Here is a 26536-nt window from a genome sequence, read left to right on the forward strand (position 1 = left end):
TTACAATTTACAAAATGTGCTTCATTGTTTTCACCTGGAGCCAACTCAGCTCTGAATTAGCATAACCCCTGTTTGCCATACAGGGAAGGGACAGCATTGTTAAATACATTTTTATTGTGTGCACAGGATGCTTCAGTTCCTTCAACCCTTATAAAGGCATTGAAAGGCGGTTGCTTATGCTAATTAGGACTCACTGGTCCATGCCTGCAATTTAAAAGAAAAAAACACAAAAACTTAATTTCTTTAGAAACTTTCTTAACAGAAAATTTGGGGAAAAGGAAGGAATGTATTGACGCATGAATGTTATTAAAATGGTGAAGATACAGTATAACAGTATTTTAAATCCTACAATATTATACTGTAAAACTATAGTGACTGTAGTGTGCAGAAAGTATGATTAACAATGATTTTGCCCAATCAAGACACACTTAGATGCATGTAAGTATTCGGTTGAGTGTTCTTAAATAAACATACATTGGTGAAAAAATTGCAGAAGTGGTACTTAAGAATAAATGTCCCATTGGCACCGATCCTAAAAGTGCCAAGCCATCAGTGTTTGTAAAAAAAAACAAAAAAAAACTGCACGCAACAACAGCTTGTTCTCTTAGCTGTCTTTTTAAAATTTTATGTACTGTAAGTAAATTACACTGATTGGTAAACAGGATTTTTACAACTACATAAGTAATTCATTAATATCATTGCAGACCAAAGTGCAAATAATGAGTGGATCACAGCAGGAAAAGCACCACAGTCATGCTACCACTGAAGTTATTGACACGTGTGCTCTGTAGTGAATATAAATTAGGTCTTAAAAAGAAAGACAAATGTTCCACCTGCAGAATGTGATGGGGCACGAGAGAATGGAGCGGAGTAAACATGGTTCATGCTATGAAAATACACTGCCAGTGTATGTGTGTTTATGTGTTTGCATCCATATCAGTCTTAGCAGCCTTGCAAGAGCAAGCAGACTGTTTTCCGACATGGGGCTTCAGATGTGACATTAGTGGCTTTTCGCTTCGTCAGGCTCTCCGGGTAATTTGATAGGACGCTGAACGGAGATGCAGTTGAAGAAATGAAGAGGATTTTTTTTTTTTTTGCTTCAGGCTTCAATCTCATCACACCAAACTCTGGTGAAAGGCCAAGAGAAGGACAAACAGGGAGACTTTTACCTCATCACTCTATAATCCCCCAAAGAAATCAGTTTGTGTCCACTGTCTTTATACATGCAGATTTAGAATGCAGCATCATAGTGGACACATTTGTCTTCGCTCTTTGAATAGCCTGTGTTTCCTCTGCATCAATCTTCCTTTCTGATTCCTGGTCACACCATCAGCACAGAAACGGTCATTATTCATCTGAGCAAGCACAGTTGCTTCGGAAACATGAAAACCCACACAGTGATGCATTCATGATCAAGTACAAAGTGGAAAAGGTGATGCATATTTGAAGGCGTGTCAGTATGCAAATGTCTGTGATACAAACGTCATTGTTTTTTTATTCATCTGAAGTGAGTGCATCCGCCAGTGTGCATGTCTCACTCACTACAGTATAATCCCATAAATAGATACTGCACATACTGTGGCCAGGATGTTGTAACACATCATTTAGTTTGTTCATCTCTTTTATTCTCCTCTGCTAATGAACTCATCGCATTTGTTAAAAGGCAGGATATCTGCAGGGGGTACGCGGAGTATCAGTACACGAGGTGATTATTTTCACATCCGTTTTGAGGCATTAAGATGATTAAGCGCCCCGAAGAAGACCATCATCATGATAAGATTTCCCTTTTGTGAGGTGTTCTTCACAGAGCGCCTTATAAAAGACATCAACAAAGAGGATATCGTCCCCTCAACACACAAGGCTCAAATTGTCTACACTGGCTGCACGCTGCAAACAAATGAGCAACAAAAAGAATCATCCATAAGTGAAGCATAAACTGTTCAGCTTGGATGGCCGTGCTAGTTAAAAAGCTCAGACAAGACAGCAGCCTTTTGCAAAAATAACAGTCGTGGTCATCTCAAACAGCAGGGTCTCACGGTTGTTTAGGAGAAAATATAGTGGAACTGCCAATTTGTTCACATTTCAAAGAAATGATTCCTGTAGAAAATAATGGAAATTTAGATAATCTGTTCCAGAGTCAAATTATTGCCATGGTAAAACTTATTAGCTGTACAGACCAGATTTTATCATTAAGAAATGTTATACAAGCGTAAACGTAAGTTAAATGGTCTTTCACTTGTGTAGCGCTTTTCCACCTCCAGGGCACTCACTCAAAGCGCTTTAAGTTAACCACTTTTTAATAAATCTACATGAATCTCTTTGATGACGGAAGCATACTGTGGAGGCAGTCGACTTCAATGCTGAAACTGTTACACAAGTGTAAGAATAAGTAAAACTTAAGAGCAATCAATTGTATTGTCACCTTGATGACACAAAACTGTCTCCAGTGTTCCGTTTTCACTTCACATAAAAACTTTGATGATCAATGTGGACTTATTGTCGCTTTAGCCATATTGCACTGAGCAGCCAGGACAGCACGCATGAACCACTTTTGTTACCTCCGCCAAGGAGGTTATGTTTTTGCCGGTGCTTTTCTATTTCTTTGTTTGTATTCAAAATACCTTGAAAAGTTCTGAATGGATTTGGATGAAATTTTCAGGAATTGTCGGAAATGGTATATGGAAGAATTAATTACATTTTGGGGGTGATCCGGATCACCGTCTGGATCCAGGAATTTTTTCAAGGATTCTTTAACATTGCAAGATACAGTAGGACTATGTTCGGCCTTTGTGCACATAACTCCACAAAAAATGGTTGGAGCACTTGGAAAAAAAATACAGGACAAGTTTCCAACAGGTTTTACAAAATATCAAAGACTGATCCAGATAATGGAATAATTCCGGATACTATGATCCAGAATATGGAAAAAATGGGGGACCTTTGGAATTGTCATCATAGGAAGACAACAAATGAAACTATAAACATGCAACACACACCATTATACAGTGGTGTGAAAAAGTGTTTGCCCCCTTCCTCATTTTTGTCACACTTAAATGTTTCAGATCATCAAACAAATTGAAATATAAGTCAATGCCAACACAACTGAACACAAAATGCAGTTTTTAAATGAAACATTTTATGATTAAGGGAGGAAGGAGTGTGAAAAAGTGATTGCCCCCACGTTAAAACATAACTGGGGTTAATTGAGATCTATCAGTCTGGAAAAGGTTATGAAGCCATTTCTAAAGCTTTGGGACTCCAGCGAACTACAGTGAGAACCATTATCCACAAAATAGAGAAAACATGGAACAGTGATGAACAGTGGCCGGCCAACCAAAATGACCCCAAGAGCGCAGCAACGACTCATCCAAGAGGTCGCAAAAGACCCCACAACAACATTCAAAGAATTGCAGACCTCACTTGCCTCAGTTAAGGTCAGTGTTCATGACTCCACCATAAGAAAGACACTGGACAAAAACAACCTGCATGGCAGAGTTCCAAAACGAAAATCTCCTAGTCTCAACTTTGCCAGAAAACATCTTAAAGATCCCCAAGAACTTTGGGAAAATACTCTGTTGTCTGACGAGACAAAAGTTGAACCTTTTTGAAGGTGTGTGTCCCATTACATCTGGGGTAAAAGTAACGACACACTTCATAAAAAGAAAATCATACCAACAGTAAAATATGGTGGTGGTAGTGTGATGGTCTGGGGCTGTTTTGCTGCTTCAGGACCTGGAAGACTTGCTGTGATAAATTGAACAATGAATTCTGCTGTCTACCAAAAAATCCTGAAGGAGAATGACCAGCCATCTGTTTTTCACCTCAAGCTGAAACCAATTTGGGTTTTGCAGCAGGACAATGATCCAAAACACACCAGCAAGCCCACTTCTGAATGGCTGAAAAAAAACTAATTGAAGACTTTGGAATGGCCTTGTTAAAGTCCTGACCTGAATCCTATTGAGATGCTGTGGCATGACCTTAAGAAGGCGCTTCATGCTGGTAAACTCTCCAATGTGGCTGAATTACAACAATTCTGCAAACATGAGTGTGCCAAAATTCCTCCACAGCGCTGGAGGAGACTCATTGCAAGTTATCGCAAATCCTTAATTGCAGTTGCCCAACCAATTATTAGGTTTGGGGGCAATCACCTTTTCACACAAGGCCATGAAGGTTTGGATTTTTTTCTCCCTTAATAATAAAAAGTTTCAGTTAATTAAATTTGTTTGATGATCTGAAACATTTAAGTGTGACAATGCAAAAAAGGTATGAAATCGAAAAAGGCGCAAACACATTTTCACACCACTGTACATAGCCAAGACACTGTGGAATCTGTGTCAACTGTTTGTTGTATATTCAAAGGCTACGGAGCTAGATCCAGAAGAAAACAGCCATTACGGAAAATCAGATTTTTGTGAAAAAGCTACAGAACTAATATTGATATCATTAGGAATTCAACTGCTAATGGTATGTTTCCATGGTCAAGGAATCTAATTATGTAGATAAAATAAATGTAGGACTAATATTTATGGTGTACATCACAATATGGGGGGAAGTATGGCGCTTGGCGGAGGTCTGCGCTTTTCTAGTTGCTACTGTTACGACCTCACAATAGGTCCCACTTCCTTTTTGCCATTACTGGTATCCTTCTGTGGTGGCATCACCAAAAACTCCAAAGGAAAAAGAAATCACACTTTTTGAAGTGTTTGAGTGAATTGTGAGGCATACATTGCACAAAAAAATGGAGGTTGGTTACCCAATCATACAACTTTAGGGTCTGTTAATGTTCCACTTAAATATTAAAGTCATGCCGCGAATAACACTTGATTTTTACTGAACAAAATGAGCTTCTTTACGCCTGTGGGAGCTTTGTGTACATGCATTAAACCTACAGCAATGTACTCCAAAATAAAGCGTCCTGTGGCATCAACCACTGAAATCTTAGGGGACATGCGGTGCTAAATATGGCCACAAAATCATCATAAATCACCATAATTTCAAAACTGTTAAGGGGTTAGCTTTAGGCACATTCTCTTTAATTAATAATACAAAAACAGCATATTACAAAATAGTCGTTTCACACTAATTATATTGTATAATTTTTTTTTATTCAGGTACATACATGTGAAGTATGCGAAGATCTGCCAACTACATTGTCAGTTGTGTTTGTTTGGATATAGCTTCAGTTTAACTTGTCAGTTTCAATGGAATAATACATTGAAAAAAAAAACAATTCCACTGCCTTGATATTTGCAGCAGCTACAAATATTATTCTGAATTAAATTTTAAAATCCAACACCACAGCAGCTCTGAACATGAGGCTCCACCAAGTGGCCAAGATGAATGGGTGAAAAGGCGGCAGGATGAGAGAGAACTGTGCGATGGATTGTGATTCATATAGTGAGTAGCTGTGATGTGAACAGCACAGACAGAGTAACTTTGCACATGCTCCTCCCAATAAACCTACTTAAGTGGATTAGCAATGCCACCCCGGGGGCCTCCGCAGACTTAAAGCTCTTATCGCAAACACACACCAAAACAAAACAAAAAAAACACCACTTTTATCAGTACCCAAGGTTTGGCGCCCAAAGAGAATTCGGGAAACTGCCGAGATGTGAGGGATAATCGTGGAAGAATAGGTTAAAAGAAGCTCTCATCCTACATTAATTAATTACTGCTGGGTTTGTTGTGCAAGTTGTCAAAATAGGGAAAAAAATGCAGGTTTTGAGTCAGGAGGGAGAGCTGGTTGTTATTCAGTGCACCTGTTTGACTGCGCCCCAAAAAACAGATGTTGTCCAGATGTGACTTCCCTTTCTGGTGCTGGCCACTGAGGGCAACTGGCCAACATCAGATATGATGCCAAAAATATGTGTATGTGTGTCCCTTTCTCACAACTATGTTAAAAATATTACTATTTACTCACAGTTATTTACTCCTTAGCCGTGTATCAACAAATAGGTAGGAGCCTATCCCAGCTGACTGTTCACCTGTCAAGGACGCATAGACAAACAAGCATTCACACTCACATTCACACCTATGAGCAATTTAGAGTCTTCAGTTAACCCAACAGGCATGTCTTTGGACTGTGGGAGTAAATGTGCAAACTCTACATAAAGAGGTCCGATGCAAAAGTCAACCACAGAACCACCTGGCTGTGAGGCAGATGTGCTAACCACCATCTTACATTTACATACAGGATGTTGGTATGATGCCATTTTAGTTATATGCATCCATCTGTTTACAAGCAGCAACACGGTATTTTGCTGCAGTAGAGTTGTGTGCATTTTGCCATACATTGAAATAATCAGTGTTTACTTCAGCACATTTCACAACACAATAACCTGTAGTGGAACCTCTAAAATCGAGGTTGTAGAAGTCAACATTTTACTGAAATTTTGCAAAAATATGCCACCGTTCTAGGTGGGTCGTGGACAGCTAGTCAAAAATTATGTTAAAATATTTGATACACAGCAGATATATGAAACATCTTGGGGGGGAGGATAGAAAGATTGTGAAATTGTATTTTTGATAGGAATTGTATTCCTTTGCGGATACAAATATGAAGTGTCTTTTATTTTCATGAAGTTATCTTACCTACAGTTGCTTGGTTTGACCTCAGTGGGTGGGTTCATTTGTGGTTCATTTGAAACGAACTCTGGTGCATTTGTTCTGCTTGTGCAGTTCGTTTGGTCAAGTGTAAACATGATCATCCGAACTGTGGTGTACACCAAACATGTGAAACTCCTTGAGTGATGGGTCTCTATCCACTTGCAAGTGAACTCTGGTACAGTTCGGTTCACTTGACATGGAACAAATACATGGACTGATGTTAAAATGACAGCAAAAAGCTTGCAGAAATTACAGTTGTAAGAGAAAGTGTTGTCTCTCTGCTCTGGGCTCTGTCGCTGTGCTCTTTAAAAGTATATTTTAGAAGCTTTTTGTGTTATCTTAGCCAGTAATTACAGTAGTTTATAAAAGTAACCTACATATTCAACCCAGCCTACAGCATTTTGGCTTACAGTATTTCAGTCACGTAATGTAATATGTCTCAAAAGTTTTCAATCCAGTTCTTACTTTGTGCATTTGTTCTGTACTGTGCAGCCTTTGGTTCCATTACCAAAAAATGAAGTGTGTTTCCTTTCATTTTACTGAACCACAAGTGTGAATGCAGCCTTAACCATGGGAGAATGTATGCCCCAGCATGAGACCAATTGAGAACCCCCTTGATATATTTGGCTTTTTATTCAGTCTTTAGGAATAAAGCTGTGTTGGTGTCTATCATGTGTTTGTGGCATTTTCTGACCACTTTCTCCTTGTCGGGGTATCTGTGCTTTATGTTGTTGTTGTAAAGGTCCAGGCTGGCTGATTTCATGGCAAACTGCCGCAGCATCCCGCCCACGGTGAGCACCTGTCCCAACCAAGACAATCACCAAGCCTGCTTGGCCTCCTACACAAAGCTCATCGGTCAGTATCACACCAGGGCTGCGGGTAAGACCGTGATGGAGCGAGAGTGTGCGAAAGAGAGAGAAAAAAAGACGATGCGACCTGCTGGGAGATCACATAATATTTTTCACAAACGTCAGCACCACTGTGAGATTACAGGAGATGGTCTACAGCAGAAAAAGACTGTTGTAGTAGTCTCCACAGTAGTCTGTGGAGTGAGGCTGTCAGCCTTTCCCTGGCTGCTGTGATATCTCCCCCAGCGCCCTGGACATCTAGTTTACTACTAGAAGTAATTAGGGAGGCACAGAGAGAGTGTTTACTTCATTAAAAGACTTGATGACCATCTGTTTGCTCATATTAAATGTGTGCTCCTACAATGTGCACAGACTAATGCATACATATTTCGATAATAGCACCTTGGTGACCGACGACCAGGTTTCTCAGAGATAACACACCATTCTAAATTGGAATTCTTTTAGCACACAAGTTGCACGGGTCCACAAATTGTACACAGTGTGGAGATAATAAGTCATGCTGCTCACACAAAGTGGATGACATGGCTGGCTCCAGCTGACAGACCTTTCAAAAGTGAAGTGTTTTGCTGCAGCCCTGTTATAGTCAAACATCGCACGCACGCACACACTTCCTAAAGCACTTGCTTTACAAAATATTCATATTCCAACATGATGGCCTCTTTACATCTAAAATGAAGCATTACGGCAAGCTTTCCCTTCCCATAAAAGTAAAACAATACAATCCCATTCCCGCGTTGCATTGTTTTCTATAAACTATTTGCAATAAATGTCGTCCATTATTGCCCATTAGTGACCCATAGATGTTTGTCCTAATGTGTCTGGATGTGTGTGTGTGTGTGTGTGTGTGTATATGTATGGATTTCCTCACAGGGACGGAGATGACGCCCAACTATGTGGACAGTAGCTTTAGCCATTGGACCATCTCACCGTGGTGCACCTGTAAAGGCAGCGGAAACCAGGAAGAGGAGTGTACGAACTTCCTAAGGAGCTTCACCGACAACACTTGTCTGAGTGAGTCAGCCATGTTTTGTCAAAAAACATTGTGTGATTTATTTTTACTGTTACACATAATGGAGATTAGTTCAGCCGTGTTTCCACATATAGTGGTTAGAGATGTTTATTTACTCAACTACAGAGAGTATTGGGCATCTTTGGGTAGGGTAAGGTATTTAACTTAAGAGAGGCCTTTATTTGCCGTATACAAATGTATTGTTATAATAATAGGAGGGTCATTGGTGAGATGGAGCCTAGAGCTCACCAGTCAATCACTGGGCACATTGAATCATATTACAGTAATCCCTCATTTTTTGCAGTTAATTGGTTCTAGACCTGACTGTGATAAGTGAATTTCTGCAAAGTAGGATTCCGTATTTATAAATGGAATATGTTCATAGTTAGAGCAAATAGAAAACCTGTTTTCCCATCCAGTTTAACATTATTAGAGCCCTCTAGACATGGAATAACATAACATTTACAGTCATGTTACCCAATATAGTTGATTTAATCAGAGAAAATAAGCAATGTAAGACATAAATAAGACTTGTACCTGCGTGTGTTGCAATAAATGTGTTCCGGACATGTGTGCGATGTGAGTTTTAGTTGGATTACGGCCACATCAGTCGCCCGTGTTATGATTATGATTATTGCAATTATTATTATTATTAATATTATTATTTATTGTTGTGCTTGTTGTGAGATAATTCAAACCTGCAATAAAAGCCTGTTGTTCTGGCAATATGGTGTGTTACTAGTGACACCTAGTGATCAGTGTGTAATACGACATTTCATCAACGTCTTTGAATGCCTTATATTTGTCAATTAGTTAATTTACACATTTTTATGCTTGAAAATGCTTAATTTAGGTTAATAATATGTAAAATTCACTTAAATACGCATATTTTTGACTTATAATAAGCCATAGTCACGAAACAACAATCATTTACTAATTAATAATTTTTTTTAAAAACCACAATTAGAGTGAGGGTGCGCTGTTCGAACCGCAAAGTGACGAGGGACAAATTGGGCTATGTTCACACTGCAGGTCAATTCCGTTTTTTTGCTCATACGTGACCTCTATCTGATTTTTTTTCAAATGTGACTCAGGCCTCATTCGTATGTGGATACAAATCCGATGTGTATGCGATGCGACTCCAGTATTAACGGTCAGGTCGTATATATCCGACATATACGTCGTCAAATGGCATGTATTACGTGTGCTTACAGAGACTTTAACGGTACTCATGGATGTAGGCAGTCATCGAAAGGCATGGTTTATCGTGGAAGACTTGGAGAAAGGTACTCACCGATGTAGGCAAAAGTTCCTCTTCTCATCCGAAAATGATTTTTAAAAGGTTTTAGTGAAGCAGCTCTCGTCATGTCTCACCACTCCAGCCTCAGACGTCCACTCACGCACGCACCTTGGAACAGACGTGGCAGCAAGTTGTCAACAAACTGCCACAGCCAAAATTCTTGCCCTCTTTCTTCGTAATCTCCGACACGGAATCATTTGGTTGAGAAAATATTGACTCCCGTTGCACAAAATCCTTGAAATTGCCACAAACGCAAGAGAGCGCGCTAGTAATGTGCGGATCGATACTGAAATATCGTTTTTTCTGATGTTCTATATTAGCTTGGCTATACTGTAAATCAGCCTACTACCTCAAGTAATGAATCAATACATTACTACGATGCCTCCAATTCGTTGTGCTATGATTGCTAATACTGTACACTACTTTTTCAGATTCACCAGACACATTAGGTGAATTTTTTAATATTATCGGATTGGTATTGCTGATACCAGCCTGAATTTTACCTACTAGAGCTCACACTGCCGCAGTCTTTACTTCCGTAAACACACGGAAATGCGAGCGATGTCATGCTTTTGCACATGCACGTCACTTCCCAGACGCTCTACGTTCACATTAACATGTGGCATTTGTTTGGTAATGTGAATGACCACATCAAAAATCTGATTTGAACAAAAAATTGGAATTGGGCATCATACAGTGTGAACGTAGCCTCGATTGAACAAATAAATGGCTCTGCTATAATGAACCTGGACTGACTGGGACCACAATTTGAGGAAATACAAAATGTTGAAAGGGCCATGTGAATATATAAGGAAGGGTTCATATAACTTGAAGTCCTAATAAAAATTGACAACAATAGTTGCATTCAGCTTCTCAACAGCCACCTCTTTTCCAAATGATTAAATTGGAATTAAGTGTTCTAAGTGTGTCAGAAATTAGTCATTTCTTTTCACCGCTCATTCTTCCTTTGGGCCTCATCTGCCTCGACCTTAGCACAAAAGAAACCATTTGCATGTCATTTTCACTTCCAATCTCGGGCTTATCGCTTACAGGAGAAAAGTGCCATAAAAAGTAACAGATCTGGCAGAAATTAAATAATACATATCTTCTGTACATATCTCATGCACAAGGAGACGGCGGCTGCGGATCGACAAAGTGGTTCGCTCAAACATCCTCATGTCTCTCTCAGTCGGAAGCAGAAAATCCAGCTTCCTTGATACGGTGGAGTGCTCGCTGCTACACGACACCGTCGCCTTTAACATGTTCCACTGCGTGGATAAATGCTTTCAGACCATTTCAATAGATTGCAGGGGTTCCCTTTTAGCTGAGGTTGCAGGATGAGGGATGAGGCTTGGAGCTGAGGAGGCGTCTTGAAAAATAACTCCAAAATGCAACATCCCCCCACCCCCTCCTCTGCAGTCAAGGGGAACAGGCGATAAACTTCAACACACCAGGGAGGAAAGGGTACACAATACTGCACCTGGCTGTATGACTAGCGTATACAGTATAAATGTAATATGTGTACACTCGTCATGCATGCATCCCTTCAGGTAGGCTCATGGGGGCTCAAACCAAAGGTTAAAGAACCACAAATCAGAACGTAATACTATTACTGGCTGTGAGTTCAGTCATTCAGAGGCACTTCAGAATGCAGTGAAAAGTTTGTATGAGAAGTATCTGCAGCCAACTGGTTAGATTTTTGAATGAATGCCACATTCCTACTGTGTCTTCAGGGAGAAAGCAAGCTGTGGCTGACAAACAGATGCTTATCATCACGTCTCTGCGGCGCGTTGCTTAACTTCACCGCTAGAGTCAAACTTTGCACCGGTGAGCTGAGCTCTCTCTGTTGCGAAGAGGAGTGCAAAGCTTCGAGCATATATTCATTAGCCACAACATTAGGTACGCCTGCACAATCCAGTGATGAGATTAGGTCATTAAATATTGAAATCACACAAACATTCAGTAATTGCGATTGCATTATAGGGGCGTAACGATTCAGTCACTACATCGATGCATCGATTTATATTTCTATGATTTAACTACGTCGATCTGTTTAGCAAGTTTTTCATTCCGGACTGCATAATACCGATCTAACATAATTTAAAAGGTAATCAATCGATTGAATCCATACGAGGACATAAAGGATTGGATTTAAGCACGGCAGGCTTCACATGGATGTGTGTTTTTTAGCACTTTTAATGATAAAGACGATAAAGATGTTCAGTCTGTGTCTGTGACTTTCCTTTTCTTCTTTTGGTCAGTTGAGTCACTTCACTGAGTATTCATATTGAACTCTTTTGTCTTCATTTGAAATTGCTTTGTATACCTCTTGGCGGTAGTTTACGGTCAAGTAGCAGTAACGCGTAGTGATGTCATCATCCAGCGTGGCGTGTCCAGGTCAAAACACATATGTGCGCATTTGGGTATTCTTGCTAGTTGCTTCACCGTTCTTTCAAATGGCTGCTCTGATCAGGACGATCATCAGCACAAAAAAAGCCCCTGCTGCCATCGGCCCGTACAGGTGAGAAAGTTTCAACACCTAATTGAAGGGATTTGAAGGAATTGAAGAAATTTGCATAATGTCCCCCACCTTTGGGTGCAACGTGCAGGCTTGGATTGCACTTGGATTTAAAGTAAATAATTCATCATAGCAAGCTATACCACCCTCTGTTCATTCTGATTTTGTATTGCATTTTTAACTCATTTTTTGTACTCATTGATAATTTATTCTTAAGTATGTCATCATAACTAATAATTTATACCTGATTCCTTTACAAAAAAAACAACGGGAATATAGGAAGGTTCACCTGCGTTGTCCAATACACAGGTATTTATTTTACAGTCACACTGGTTCAATTTATGGCTAAAAAGTGACTGAATCCATTTAAAGTTACTGAATCGCTTTGGATGATATCGTTCTAATCTAACCAATATCGTCCTGAAATAAACAAGTACAATGTGATTAAAAATGTGAGTACGTAGAACTAGACGTCCAGTGATACAGAAAATTCATGGTTTGGTTCCATTAGTGTCAGGGTTCGATATTTTTTTGATACAAAAAATCTATTTTGGATCAGTATGTAATTTTAGCATTTAACTGGTTCCAGCTCGTGTCAATCAAGGGTGTGTGGGTGTGTTCTAGTGTGCAAACCTGGCGGCTGGCTTGATAAGGTTGCCCGGCAATCTGTTTGTGCAAAATTCAATTAAAAAACAGTGCAATCATTGTTTAAGTCTACTTCTATTGTATAATTGTAGTTAACTCTAACACATGCCTTTTTTTAAATTGTATTTTATTGAAATTACCAACATTTGTTTCTACGCAATTCCGGCTTCCTCCCACATTCCAAAAACATGCATGTTAGGTTAATTGGAGACTCTAAATTGTCCATAGGTATGAATGTGAGTGGGAATGGTTGTTTGTCTATATGTGCCCTGCCATTGGCTGGTGACCAGTCCAGGGTGTACCCCGCCTGTCGCCCGAAGTCAGCTGGGATAGGCTCCAGCATGCCCCCGTGACCCTAATGAGGAAGAAGCGGTATAGAAAATGGATGGATGGATGGATGTTTCTACGCAAACGTGCAGTTTTGAAATTAAATGTATCTGGTGCAGCTGTACTTGTCTCATTTTCTGCTGTGCATTCTTAGAAGTCCGAACCGTATAAAACAAAAACAGCAGCTTGTAAAAAAAAATAAAATAAAATAAAAGATCATTCACAATTCAGTCCAACATGACAATAAATTTAATTACACGTAATTCATCAATAGTTCTGTTCATGATATGTTTATTAGTCTTATATTTAATCCTACCTCTTCCCCACTTGCAATATTTAACTTTCCGACATTTGTCGTTTACATTTTTTTTTTTACTTCTTGTATGAAAGGAAAGAATGGTTTTAAAAAAAATCAAGAAGCAGATATGAGTTCAAGTAGTGAAACTAGTGCAGTGTTAAAAAGGGAGTAAATGCATCGAGGATGTTGACTTCCAGCTGCGTCAAGTCTTTGTGAGTGTGCCTTTAATTTCCTTGTAACGTATGTGACGTAATCTTCAATGATTGTCCAGTGCTTTGATGTCTTTGATGTTCATAGATTGAGTAGTACTTCAATCAAACTACATAGTTCATTAGTTCCACAGCTCATGCACACATACTGTATTTATAGCGGTATGGAACCAAGACCACAGTATCAAAGGGTTTGATACATGTACAGTACTGTTGCACTCCTGCATAGAACAACATCGACAACATCCTACATCTGATTAACGTAGATCATCAATTGTTTTGTAATCATGTCTTTTAATTGTAAAGAGACTTTGTGGACACCCTGCTATGGCAATTACTAAATATTTTTTTTTCTGAAATGGTTAATACAGCAGGATACTAAAAAAAAAAAGATACACCATAACTACTCAGTAAAATTGAGGCAACAGATTGCATGCAATATTATTAATTAAATCGATGTTAAAAGTTGAGTAAATATGAATCAAATCAGACCCTTAATAATAAACAATTGCCTGTTTAAATGATGTAGATTCAAATAAAGCACAACAATAATTAATCAAAACCTAAAACATTAATTAGATATCAGTAAGAGTAATGTCTAAATTTGTAAAAGTCACTGATAGAAATTAATTGAACAATGCTAAACTTGATATTCGGTGCATTTTTACATTTCCTTTGCTATTGGAATTGGTCAACAAGAGCATACATAATGTTACACCGCCAAGGAGATGTTGAGCAGCTCTTTATCACATCATTAATCAGGCCATAACATTCAGTAAGTTTAGCACGAAGTGGGAATGAAAGGCGCATAACGACACAGAACACTAACCATGGTCATGGCGGCAGATAAAAAGATGACACCCACAGATCAGCAGACACACAGAGGGCAGCTACTAATCATACGTGGAATGATAAATAACTTATATCAAATTAAACACGTAATATTAACAACGTTTTACAAAGCAGACCAGCAAAGCATGATGTCAATCATGTCAATTAAAAACGAATTCTATTCAGTTGGATTCATTCAAAATGATCTTGCTTTAGAATGACATAAAAATAAAAAATATATTTAATGTAATCAAAATGTAATCAAAATAAATTTTATCTCAAACATTTTTGTATAAAAGTTGCTTAAACAATTGCCACAAAATTAAGGACGCATTTCTGGTTAATATATTTCATCAAATATATTAAATAAAATATACTTGACTGCAGAATCATTTATTACAGTGTATGCAGAAGTGTTTTAACTGAAATTGTATTTTTAATGCGAAAAAAAGATTAGTATTACTGTTAGGGATGTCCCGATGATGGCATAAAAATGTAATATCGGTCAATTTCGGATTTTTTGTATTTTCCCGGCGCGCAAATGATGACCTCATTAAATCGCCTCTCAAGCCTGTAAACAAATGTGGGTGGCTAGCTTGCTCTTTCCATCCTTACATTTCCTAAATAAGGCGCCTATCCTCACTAGTAGGAATGTAACAATTCCCGCAAGTAAGCAACGGTAAAATCTGACACTGTGTGCGCACTTGCTAGTCCGCTAGTCATACGAGTGCTTTGAAAGTCAAGTCCAACTTGAAGAAGCCTTTCAAAGTCATGGACGGGAGCTTCAGGACAAGATAAAAGGCATGTAGGATATAAATTCACTTTAATATTCATCTGCAGATGAAATTTCATTCAAATCTGTTGATGCGAAATATGTTAATTTTGGGCCGGAATTACTGTGTACATGCAATTTGTAGTGTGGCGAGGAAACAAATACAGCGTGCTTGCTGCACAGTGGTGGAGCCAGCGGCCACCCCTGGTCACTCTCCAGCCACCCCGCTGGCCATCTAGACATGTCAGGTAACATTTTCAGGAGTAATGGTCTCACCTTGGCCAACCCAATGAAAAATGTTGGTATCGGCTGATATTGGTCTCGAAAACTGAGAATTGGACAGAGTTGGCTATCGGCAAAAAAGCCGGACATCCGTAATTGCTATCCATGAATTTTCAACAAAATTTAGAAAAAATAGTAAGTTGAGATAGATTAGTGAAATTATAGTTATTTACTTGCATTCCTAAACAGAGAAAATGTTATTATGTGTTGGGGGAAAAAAAAATATTGAGTTGCTTCAGCTTGTTATTTGCCAAATAAATAGCAATATAAAGTTTTAAACTTGTTTTTGAAACATTTCTAAAAAAAAACGCTTTCTAGTTTTTACTACAGGTGGTCTAATAAATGTGTTAAACACTGTGCATACAAAATAGATCAACATTTGTTGAAACGTGGATCGATAGATACTTTATTCATCTCCAGGAGAAATTCACATTTCCAGCAGCTCTGCAAAAATGTCACAATAAACTTAAACACTTACAAATAAAACAAACAGAGCAAGATGGGAGAGATAAGAAAAATAAGAAAATAGAATAAGTTTTATGTTTAACATTCAAATAGAGAGGAATACTATAAATACCAAGATATAAAATGTGCACCCAGAAAAAATGATGATATAGATACAGTATAATAGGCATTACCTTAAAATTGCTAATAATTTAGTTTGCAATATGAGACGAACAAACAGTGCAGTTCAACCACAATAACAAGCATTTGCAAAGGCAAAATGTTGGGAATGGATCTCATTAGCTCGTGGAAATGGTCCTAATGTTGTTGCAGGTGAATGTATACATGTTAAGTATGTCGCTATACACTGTATTGCGTAGGTGGCCAACACAGTGAGAGCACCAAGCGCCATGTTTGTGTCCAGCGGGATTAGACGTGTGGGAAAACACCGTTTCACCTTTTGTTGGCCGCTGTTTTGAATTTGATCATGGGTATAAATCTATTCAAAGTCATCCCTGCACGCTGACCTTATAATGGAGGTGGTTGCCAACCAATTACATCCTCTCCTCTCAGGCTGAGCAAAGAGAAACAAGCCCTGTGTTTTAAACGGCTGAGCAGTGAAAAGGTACTCCGACACTATTTTGCCACATGTGGCTGTAAAGCTGACTGAACGGGGGATTTATCACATTTTTGTAGAGGCTTGCACATGTGCTTAGACACATAAAAATGCACACAGTTTATCTGAAGGCGAAGCATCTCACACAGTATGTATTCACAGACTAACGCTGCCCTGTTAGAGCTGACTGAGTCGCTTGTTTTAAAAGATCTCATTTCTTGGTGCGCATTGATTGCAAAAGCAAATTGGGGTTCATCATCTCCAAGTGTAGGCGCAGTGCTGCAATTGTGTCTTCGATTGAGAATAGACTCCTGCAGCATTTAAAGCTTTCTGATACCGAGCAGAGGACATGAACCGACGATTTTGATGAACACGTCTATGGAATCCCTGGGGATTTTCTTACAGAAAGTTAAATAGACTACATGAACACCCCTCACTTACATAAGCAGGGCACATCTTCAATTATTGAACACAGGCCAGCGCTGGTATTCTGTGAGAGGAAAATCCTGAGAGGCCTCCCTGGTGACAGATTTAAAACATAAATCTCAGATTGTTTTTGATTAGTTTGGCACACGACTCTTAAACCCAATGATGAATCAAAACATTTTTTATTCCTCCCCAGTCACACGCCTCCCTCGTCGCTATACTTGCCAAAGATTGAGCAGGCAACCAAGGAGTTGGCTTGTGTGCTAACGGGCTTCTTGGGGGCACCAGTTATAAACCACGCATCTGTGTTACCTTACAGGAAATGCCATCCAGGCCTTTGGTTATGGTCTAGACTTCATGACGAGCAAGAACGCATCTGTCCTCGATCCCTCGGCGACGATGAAGATGGGGTCAGATAGGTTGGCAGCAACCTCTGAGCCCCCATTTGTGACCATTGTGAAGGTACGACAGTTCTGTGCACGTGTATAAACATCACATTCATACGCAAGCTGCACTGTGATGAGTTTATCTTGTCACACGTGGGTGAAATAAAGGTTCTTTCTTACGCATATGTATGGGTACATTCCAGCGGTCTTTGCATACATTTGTCGAAATAGGCCTATAACTTGAAGAACCACAAAATCACCCCTCAACTCGTCTTCTGTGAAAGGAGGATTTTGCACGGCGGCAAAATCGTAAAGCCTCGCATGCCGCGGCGTCCAAATTCACATCAAATTTTAATCTGTACGCTTCTTAAAGCAATTGGCACATCAGATCCGACGTTTCTTGATAAGACAGTTTGTGCTACACCCATAATGATGACATTTGTTGAAATAATGTGTGTCTACTGCACAGAATGGAGTAGTGAAAGAAAATGGGAGGTGGGGGTTTTAATCTGGATTAGAGGTTCTAAAATAATGGCCCAGGGCCTATTCCTCTGCTGAATACCGTCTCCTCGGAACACCGCAGTCAAGTTGACTGGAACTGGGTTCAGCGTCTGGTGCGGAAACAGCGCACAAACGTGTGTGTTTTAATAGAACTGTGCATGAGTTAGCGTTGAAATAAAGTGTGACAGAAATGACAGAAGAAGAAATAACGAAAACTCCCCCTCTGTCTCTCTTGTAGAGGAACGAAATATTTCATGCTGTGCTTTCGCTTAGGCAACATTTTTCTTTCTTTTTTTTCATCCTGCAGCCTCTGGTTCAAGACTAATGATGTTTTCTCACCTTTTGCAGGAAGCCTGGTTGCAAATCTTGGCTAAATTGGAATTAGCGATGCTAAAATCATTCAACTACTGCTGATTGTAATGTTAATGTTATTTTTCTGTGGTTGTAATGGCGGAATGTTTATGAATGCAATTTTGCATGCTGAATGAAATGCAATTAATACAGTGTATTCCAAGGGCTTTTCACATTGTCATTAAAAACACCGCAGTCATCCCGCATTGTGCTTGCCGCCTTCTCCGCACCCTCGCATAGTTGTGAAGGCATTTTAACCTTAGGAACGTTGCAAAGAGGAAAAATTATACCGAGCACCACATGGGTGTACGCTATGTTGTGGAGTGTTTGTGTGTGTGTGTGTATGCTGGAATTGTTGTCTCTTGAGGTTTGGTGTGTACATGACAGTATTGATGCACCAATCTGCGCCTGTCTAACAGCAACACGGCATTTAATTTATTGTAAAAATGGTAATTAGGAAACAATAAGACTACTCAAGCAGGAAGTCTATAATTAGTGAGTTAGCTACAGGGACATTTTGGGCAGCCCTGCGTTCAATGCCTGGCAATTAAAACTTGTCAAACTTCAATGACAAATAAATTGGGTGAACGTCATCTGACTCCTGTTGACGGAGGGACGGAAGTCCAAGCATGCGTGTGCCGTTGTGGACAGAGTTTGTACGCATGCATGAGTCAGTAACGTATAACTTGAATGTCACTCAGTAGCGCACATACCTCTGCCAAGGTTGAATTGACAAACGAGCATTGCCATTATGATTCTGGGGGTGGGCAGTAGAAATAGTGAGTACACCCATCGCATTTGAGCAACCATTTTTATGACAGTACAGTACATCTTCTCAAGGTACAATACTATAGAAAAGATACTTTGATATTCTCTAGAGTAGTCAGTAGTAGTAGTAGTAGTCAACTGACAATAACAACACAGCCATTATTGTCTAAATAGCTGACAACACCAGCGAGTGGGAAGATAATATTGTGTCTTGCTCACAGTCAAACATTGTAGTGGTAGCGTCATGGTCTGGGGCTGGATTAGTGCCGCGGACACCAGGGCGCTGTGGTATATTTAGGGAAAACATGAATCCCAACATTGTACTGTGAAAACAGACTAGGGCCGTCCTACCTAGTCAGACTCGTGTTTGTCCCACCTTTGAGTCATTGAGTATGAAATGTTGAATCCTGCTCGGACCAGAACAGTCCAGCTGCGATGGATTCAGTGTCCTGAAAATACAATGACATGGACGAATGAAAATATTTACAGGCATGTATTGTGAAAACATGATAACGAGCCCTAACACACCTCCAGGATGACAACTGCTGCACACTGACTAATCAAATTTTATTTCCATATGTCCTTGAGAAAATACTGTATTGTAATAAAATGGGGGGGTGTGGTTGAAATGTGTGGGGTGTAATCACTTTGGAGAGATGTATGACGAGATATCCTGTTTTTATTCCTATCTGAGACAAGTTGAGAAATGCCAAACTGAATACTCACGTCGGTAAATTACAGTATCTTTACTAGGGGTGTCACAACATCGAGTATCACAAGACCTCGCAAGATTCAAACGTGATATTTCACGTTTAGAGAAAAGATGTCGGGCGGGAACAGGTCATATACAGAAGTCTGTCAGACTGTGAACTGTGGCACCGCTATGGTATCACTAAAGTGAATGATAATACAAGTAATATGGATGTGGCAGTGCGCGAGGCAGGATTGGAACTTTCCGCTCAATGTAAACCTTGGGTTTACCTTGCGTGCTTGGGTGTTCACCAGCTTCAGCGGTATTAATATCCGAGCAGAAGCTGTAGTAACTCTACATTTCATCAAACTTATTAAGATTTATTCATGGGAATAGTAGTGATAGTAGTCCTTTTAGCTTAAACATAAAGCTCCACTGCAATCTGCTGCCTATTTTACATGTGTCTTTACAGAGCTACACATCCACATACATGATTAGAAAATTATTCGTTGTGGCAGCTACATCAGCCGTTATTTAAACTTCTCATTTTTAGTCTTTGTTTCAATTTGTGGAAAAAAGTTCCACAGTTAAAATCATCATGCTTAGGTCATGCATGTAAAGTTCTTAAACATTTCAAAATATGCCTGCATTGTATTGTGACTCAGTTAAAATTGTAGTAGTCGTTGTAGTTTTCTTAAAAGTAATGTTAAAATATCGTCTCGGTTTGTTCTCACTAGCCTAATATTGTGTATCGTCTCGTCTCGTGAGCCGAGTCTATCGTGACACCCCTAATCTTTTTTGTGCAACAGCAGCCGTCGTACTATGCAGAACTTTTCTACAGCAAAACGACCGCAAAGGGGAAAAAAAAAATAAAACTAGGTAACCACAGTTAGTTTGCACAGTAGTGTGTACAGTAAATGGTCGCATAGCTGCAGGGAATAGATGAAATACATACATCACAATAGATGAATAGATGAAATACACAAATGCATGTATGGCTTAATGCATATGCGCACGTATGACTGAATGAATGCATTCATGTGTAGACTATTAATGCATAAAGGAATGTATGGATGGATGGAGAGCAGGGCACCAAGTGCTAACCTATGCTATGAGGTGCAGTCAGTGAGAAGTAAATACACACGAAGAGTGTGTGACTAAGCCTGCTCAGGTCAGTCATACTGCGGCCTTACAGCTCATTTAGATGCATAATTATTCCAAACGTCACTTCCACTTCTGACTGTGGGCTTTATCCCATGCTCAGTGAGTAAACATGTGGGCGGAAGCCCGGTCCTTTGAGCTGAGGAAGTCACAGGGGTAGCCATTACAAGTCCTCATGCATTTAAACACTCATTCAGCCACTTTCCCCCTATGAGTTTCATGGTGTTGATGAAGGAAATTGTTAATTAATTGTTATTTTACAAAGGAATTACCAATCCATTCTGGGTTACTGGCCGGCCAACGCTTCATTCAGGATAGAAACAGAAATAATCTATTCCAGCCTCTGTTAATTTCATTGACCGATAATTTTGGTCAGTTTTTCTCAACGACCCTTTTCCCTGACGAAAAATGAGACAATAACTAATCAAAACAAATGCATGTTGAGAAAAACTATGACATAAGGGGTATTCTGCGAAAGTGGCTCAACCAACTCAGGCTTTGTGCTCATACAAAACCTAAGTTCCCCAAACGGTACTGCAACGGTGGTTCTCAACTAACTTTGTCAAGTCCGGTTTTTGGCTTTGTGCTCAGTGTGCGTTCACATAATAGGAGGCGTTTGACATCATATTATTGTACTTCCACTCAAACATGTAGCCATCCCGGTTGGTGTATTTTACAAAAAATCAGTGAGTAATTATTATGGAGTGTTATGAGGAGTTCCCAAAAGATTAAGACTGCTAAAAGCAACGCTATCGCCGCCAATAGAGCGTGCCAGGACCACTGAAAGAATAATGTTGAGCATGTAATGCGCAAGTTAACACTGATTTATTATACCAACTATATCCTACTAGTCTTTTCATTGATCAACGCTCAATATTTTACAACTTTTTAACACTTACCCTTTAAAAAAATAAATTGGAGCAGCAACTCATCTTTGAAATATCTTCTTTTTTCTCCATTTCTCTTCGGGGGCTACGTAGGTTTGAAATAAATGGTGACGCCATCTCTGAATTAGTTAAACAGTGAAACAGCGGCACTTTTATAGCCAATTTTAAGCTGAAAGCCTGGATGCAACCTCGTCCCAACCAGGTTTGGCCTAAGTTACCATGGTGATACAGCTGCTTTAAAAGAGAGCTACTGTACCTTTGCCGAACAGGCAAGTCCGGCTTTCCACTCAACACAGCTTGCTAACTCACCAAACTCGCTTCGCGGAATACCCCCGAAATTAACTGACAGTTTCATCAACAAATAAAAATGAGACGAAAATGTTGACGGAAATGAAATCCAATCATATCTAATTTCGTCTTGTAGACGGTAGGGACAAGTTAAGGATATATTCCATTTGCAATTATTTTAGCTGAGTGTTGGAGGGGTCGTAGCGGGTGAGTGGCGGGAGAAATCCAATCAGAACTACTGTCTTTGTGGGGTTGGGCTGTTGGATTTTCCACCAGGAAAACCATATCGTATGCTGCAATGTGTCTACGCCTGGGAGAAAGAGAAGAGTAGATTTATGGACACATTTCATGTTTGGCGCTGTGGAGGACAAGACACTGGGTAACCCATGTGAGCGTTTATCACTGCTAAAAACACAACTAACTGGAAGCGGCTTCTGCAGGCCAGTCATCCTGACAAGCGAAGCGAGGAGAAGTGACTATTTGCACAATAATCTGTTATTATTTTGGTATGTTATGTTTATGCTGTTTTTATTGCTGGGAGAGAGCAGAGTTGCATATTGATGCCTAGTGTGTTATGTCGTGTGATTTATTACTTCATGCAGTAGTTGGACTGTGTCATATTATTCATATAATGTTATTCATTAAATGCGATTGGCTGGCGACCCCGCATCCCCCTCAAAAATCAGCTGGGATGGGTTCCAGCATACCTCCATAGAACATGAATAAATGAATAAAAAATATTTGAATGTTTTTTAATTTCAGGTCAAATAATATAATAGTAAGGTTAGTGTGAAATTATTGGTCTATTCATGGAGAGCAGGTACTTTTTGTTATGAATTTTATTATTGAACTGCTTTGCAGGTAGCCTGAATGAAGGTGCTTTTAAGAGAGACGTTAAAGATGCCTGATCCTTTGTACTTTATATTTTCGTTGAATTTAATTGAAGTTACCAAAATTAGACTGAAACATAAAACAATTTAGATGACTGAAGTATGACTAAATCTAAAATACAGTCAAAAAACTGTGACTAAAACTACATTAAAAACTGCTGTCAAAACGAACACTGATCCCAGCGTTAAACTGTCGCCATCAGTAAGCCTTCATTCACGATACGGACAATTTTTAAGTAACAAGTAACATTCTTAACTGTCATACTAGCATAAATACAAGTTAACCTCTTAAAAATGCTTTGAAAAGAATCTTTCATGACTAACTCAAACTGCACATGCGCTGTAACATGGAATAGTCCGTTACATGAGAAGTGGGGGGGGATCGGTGGAAACGATCATGATAGATTACGCATTTTGATGTAGTTTTAAGCATTTGAATTAACACTAAAAGATTAATATGTACTTTAAGGAATTGCCTTTGTATGCCGAATGGTAAGTCCGCCCCCGATGGGCCGTAGCATGAATAGACACTGTGAGCGCAGGCCAGCGGGGGCCCGGAGAGGTTGGGAGAATCGTGCCCAGTCCAGGACGATACGAATGGCCTAGTGAAGGGGGCCATTTTGCCAACACAACACAACAATGACAACACAACTGAACACAAAATGCAGTTTTTAAATGAAACTTTATTATTATTAAGGGAGAAAACAAATCCAAACCCACATGGTCCTGTGTGGAAAAAGTGATTGACCCCTGTTGAAACATAAAACATAACATTAATTGACATCTATCAGTCTGGAAAAGGTTATCAAGCCATTTCTAAAGCTTTGGGACTCCAGCTAACCACAGTGAGAGCCATGATCCACAAATGGCGAACACATGGAACAGTGGTGAACCTTCCCAGGAGTGGCCAGCCAACCAAAATGACCCCAGAAGCGCAGCAACGACTCATCCAAGAGGTCACAGAAGACCCCACAACAACATCCAAAGAACTGCAGGCCTCACTTGCCTCAGTGAAGGTCAGTGTTCATGACTCCACCATAAGAAAGACACTGGGCAAAAACGGCCTGCATGGCAGAGTTCCAAGACCAAAACCATTGCTGAAGAAAAAGAACATTAAGGCTCGTCTCAATTTTGCCAAAAAAACATCTTGATGATCCCCAAGACCTTTGGGAAAATACTCTGTGGTCCGACAAGACAAAGGTTGAACTTTTTGGAAGGTGTGTGTCCCATTACATCTGGCTTAGAAGTAAAGCTGCATTTACATTATACCAACAGTAAAAGATGGTGGTGGCAGTGTGATGGTCTGGGGCTGTTTTACTGCTTCAGGACCTGGAAGACTTGCTGTGTAAATGGAACCAAGAGTTATGCTGTCTACTAAAAAATCCTGAAGGAGAATGTCCGGTCATCTTTTTTTGACCTCAAGCTGAAGACAACTTGGGTTCTGCAGCAGGACAATGATCCAAAACACACCAGCAAGTCCACCTCTGAATGGCTGAAGAAAAACAAAATGAGGACTTTGGAGTGGCCTAGTCAAAGTCCTGACCTGAATCCTATTGAGATGCTGCATGACCTTAAAAAGGCGGGTCTTGCTCCAAAACCCTCCAATGTGGCTGAATTACAACAATTCTGCAAAGATGAGTGAGCCAAAATTCCTCCAAAGCGTGTAAGAGACTCATTGCAAGTTATCACAAACACTTGATTGCAGTTGTTGCTGCTATTAGGTTTAGGGGGCAATCACTTTTCAACACATGGCCATGCATGTTTGAATTTTTTTCTCTCTTAATAATAAAAGGTTTCATTTAAAAACTGCATTTTGTATTCAGTTGTGTTGCCATTGACTAATATTTCAATTTGTTTGATGATCTGAAACATTTAAGTGTGACAAACATGCGAAAAATAAGAACTCAGGAAGGGGGCAAACACTTTTTCACACCACTGTATTTGGAGTCCAGAAGGTTGTGCCAAATGATTTCACTCCAAGTCAAGCAGAGCTTTGCTTCCTGTCACACAACAGTGACCTGGAGGGATGCAGTCTTGATACAGAGACCTGCTTGTAAAAAAGTGTCTGGAAGGTTGGGAAATGTAGCAAACAACAGAAGAGGAGTTTTGATGCTGACTGTAAGATAATGATGATCAATGAAGCTGGGTTATCAAACAATTAAGAAATAAAATAATAATGTAATAGAACGTCTTATTATTGTAATCTACAAGTTTCACTGATATGAAAACAGTGTCTTGAAAAAGAGGGGGCCGTCTTGGGTCATCTTATATTTGGGTCAGTGCAGTATATTGGATTGGATACAGCCTACAGCCTTTTTTTTCATGCGGTCCTCAAAGGATAAAGTTTGTACAGTTCTGAATTAGGAGGTTCCACGTTCCATGTCAAGTTCCAGCCATAAACGCAGGTACATGTGAAAAGCCTTCTGCCGCTTCCTCTGAGAAGCTGCTGTTGCCACTGTTCCCATGTAGCTCTGTGATGTGTTGATTTTCAGCTCAATTGAATTTAATTGATTGTGGACCGAAACTACACAACTCCTGGCTGCTCAATAAACAGCCTTTGCCAACACAACCTCGTGTGCAGCGTAGGCACTGTGATCAATAAGGGAAAACCGACTACGTGTAGATATTTGCTCAATGACAAGAGGGATGCACTTTTGTCAACAGTTTACGTCCAGGCTACGGTTGCCAAGCCCTCTCGCTCTCTCTCTTACTTTGCATGTAGGTGTGAAAGCTCCCGTAAATGTGTGTGTTTTGACATTGTCTGCTCCGTCACGCTGTCTAAATGTGTGGGGGTGTTTATGCCTTCTCAAAGGCCCGAGTGTATGTGTGGCGATTGGCTGCAGCCACAGATCTGGACTCATGTCAACAGGCTGCTGCCACACATCACTGCCTCTGCTAATTAATTGGCTTTTAGTTGCAGATGTGTCTGGTGCATTGTCAAGCTACCAATGGCTTTTTTTCCCCCCTCTCTTCATTTTTGGCAACCTTTCTTTCACAATTTATTTGTGCAGGGAGAGGATTTTTTTTTCCTCTCCTTTTCGGGAAAGATAAATGGCCTTCACCTGTTCTAATAATTCAACACAATTTTCTCACATCATTATTCATATTCTTCTTATAGCTCATTCCATGCACGATGAGTTGCACGTAGATAACGTCTTTTTTTCCCCTCTTTGTACAGGGAAATGGCATGGAGTGCAATTTGTGCAAAGGTTACATTGGAGGAGATGAGTTGAGGGGTTGGTGGTGGTGGTGGAGGAGGAGAAGTAGAAAATGTTTCATGTTCCTTATGATGTGTTTCTGTATTGCCACGCCGGACTGAAAATGATGCTTCCTGCAAATTGAGCGTGACTATTTTAACTTGGAGGCAAACGGTTACACTTTGTGGTGGCAAGAAGTAAAAAAATAAAAATAAAAAAAATAGAAAACGTTCTCACAATTGTGGTGTGTGTAGCAATAAGAGT

The 26536-nt window shown here is 39.8% G+C and overlaps 1 protein-coding gene across 1 annotated transcript in view; it reads left to right on the forward strand.

Moving 5' to 3' along the window:
- LOC129179887 (GDNF family receptor alpha-2-like) overlaps window positions 1–26536 on the forward strand; it is a 96848-nt gene that overhangs the window by 67126 nt on the left and 3186 nt on the right. Inside the window, exons 5-7 of the mRNA XM_054773697.1 lie at window positions 7349–7461; window positions 8346–8486; window positions 17472–17614. Of these exons, the coding sequence (XP_054629672.1) occupies window positions 7349–7461; window positions 8346–8486; window positions 17472–17614 (397 nt within the window). The remainder of the gene's footprint in view (window positions 1–7348; window positions 7462–8345; window positions 8487–17471; window positions 17615–26536) is intronic.

This window comes from Dunckerocampus dactyliophorus, chromosome 4 (assembly GCF_027744805.1).
Source record: "Dunckerocampus dactyliophorus isolate RoL2022-P2 chromosome 4, RoL_Ddac_1.1, whole genome shotgun sequence".
Taxonomy (NCBI): Eukaryota; Metazoa; Chordata; class Actinopteri; order Syngnathiformes; family Syngnathidae; genus Dunckerocampus; species Dunckerocampus dactyliophorus.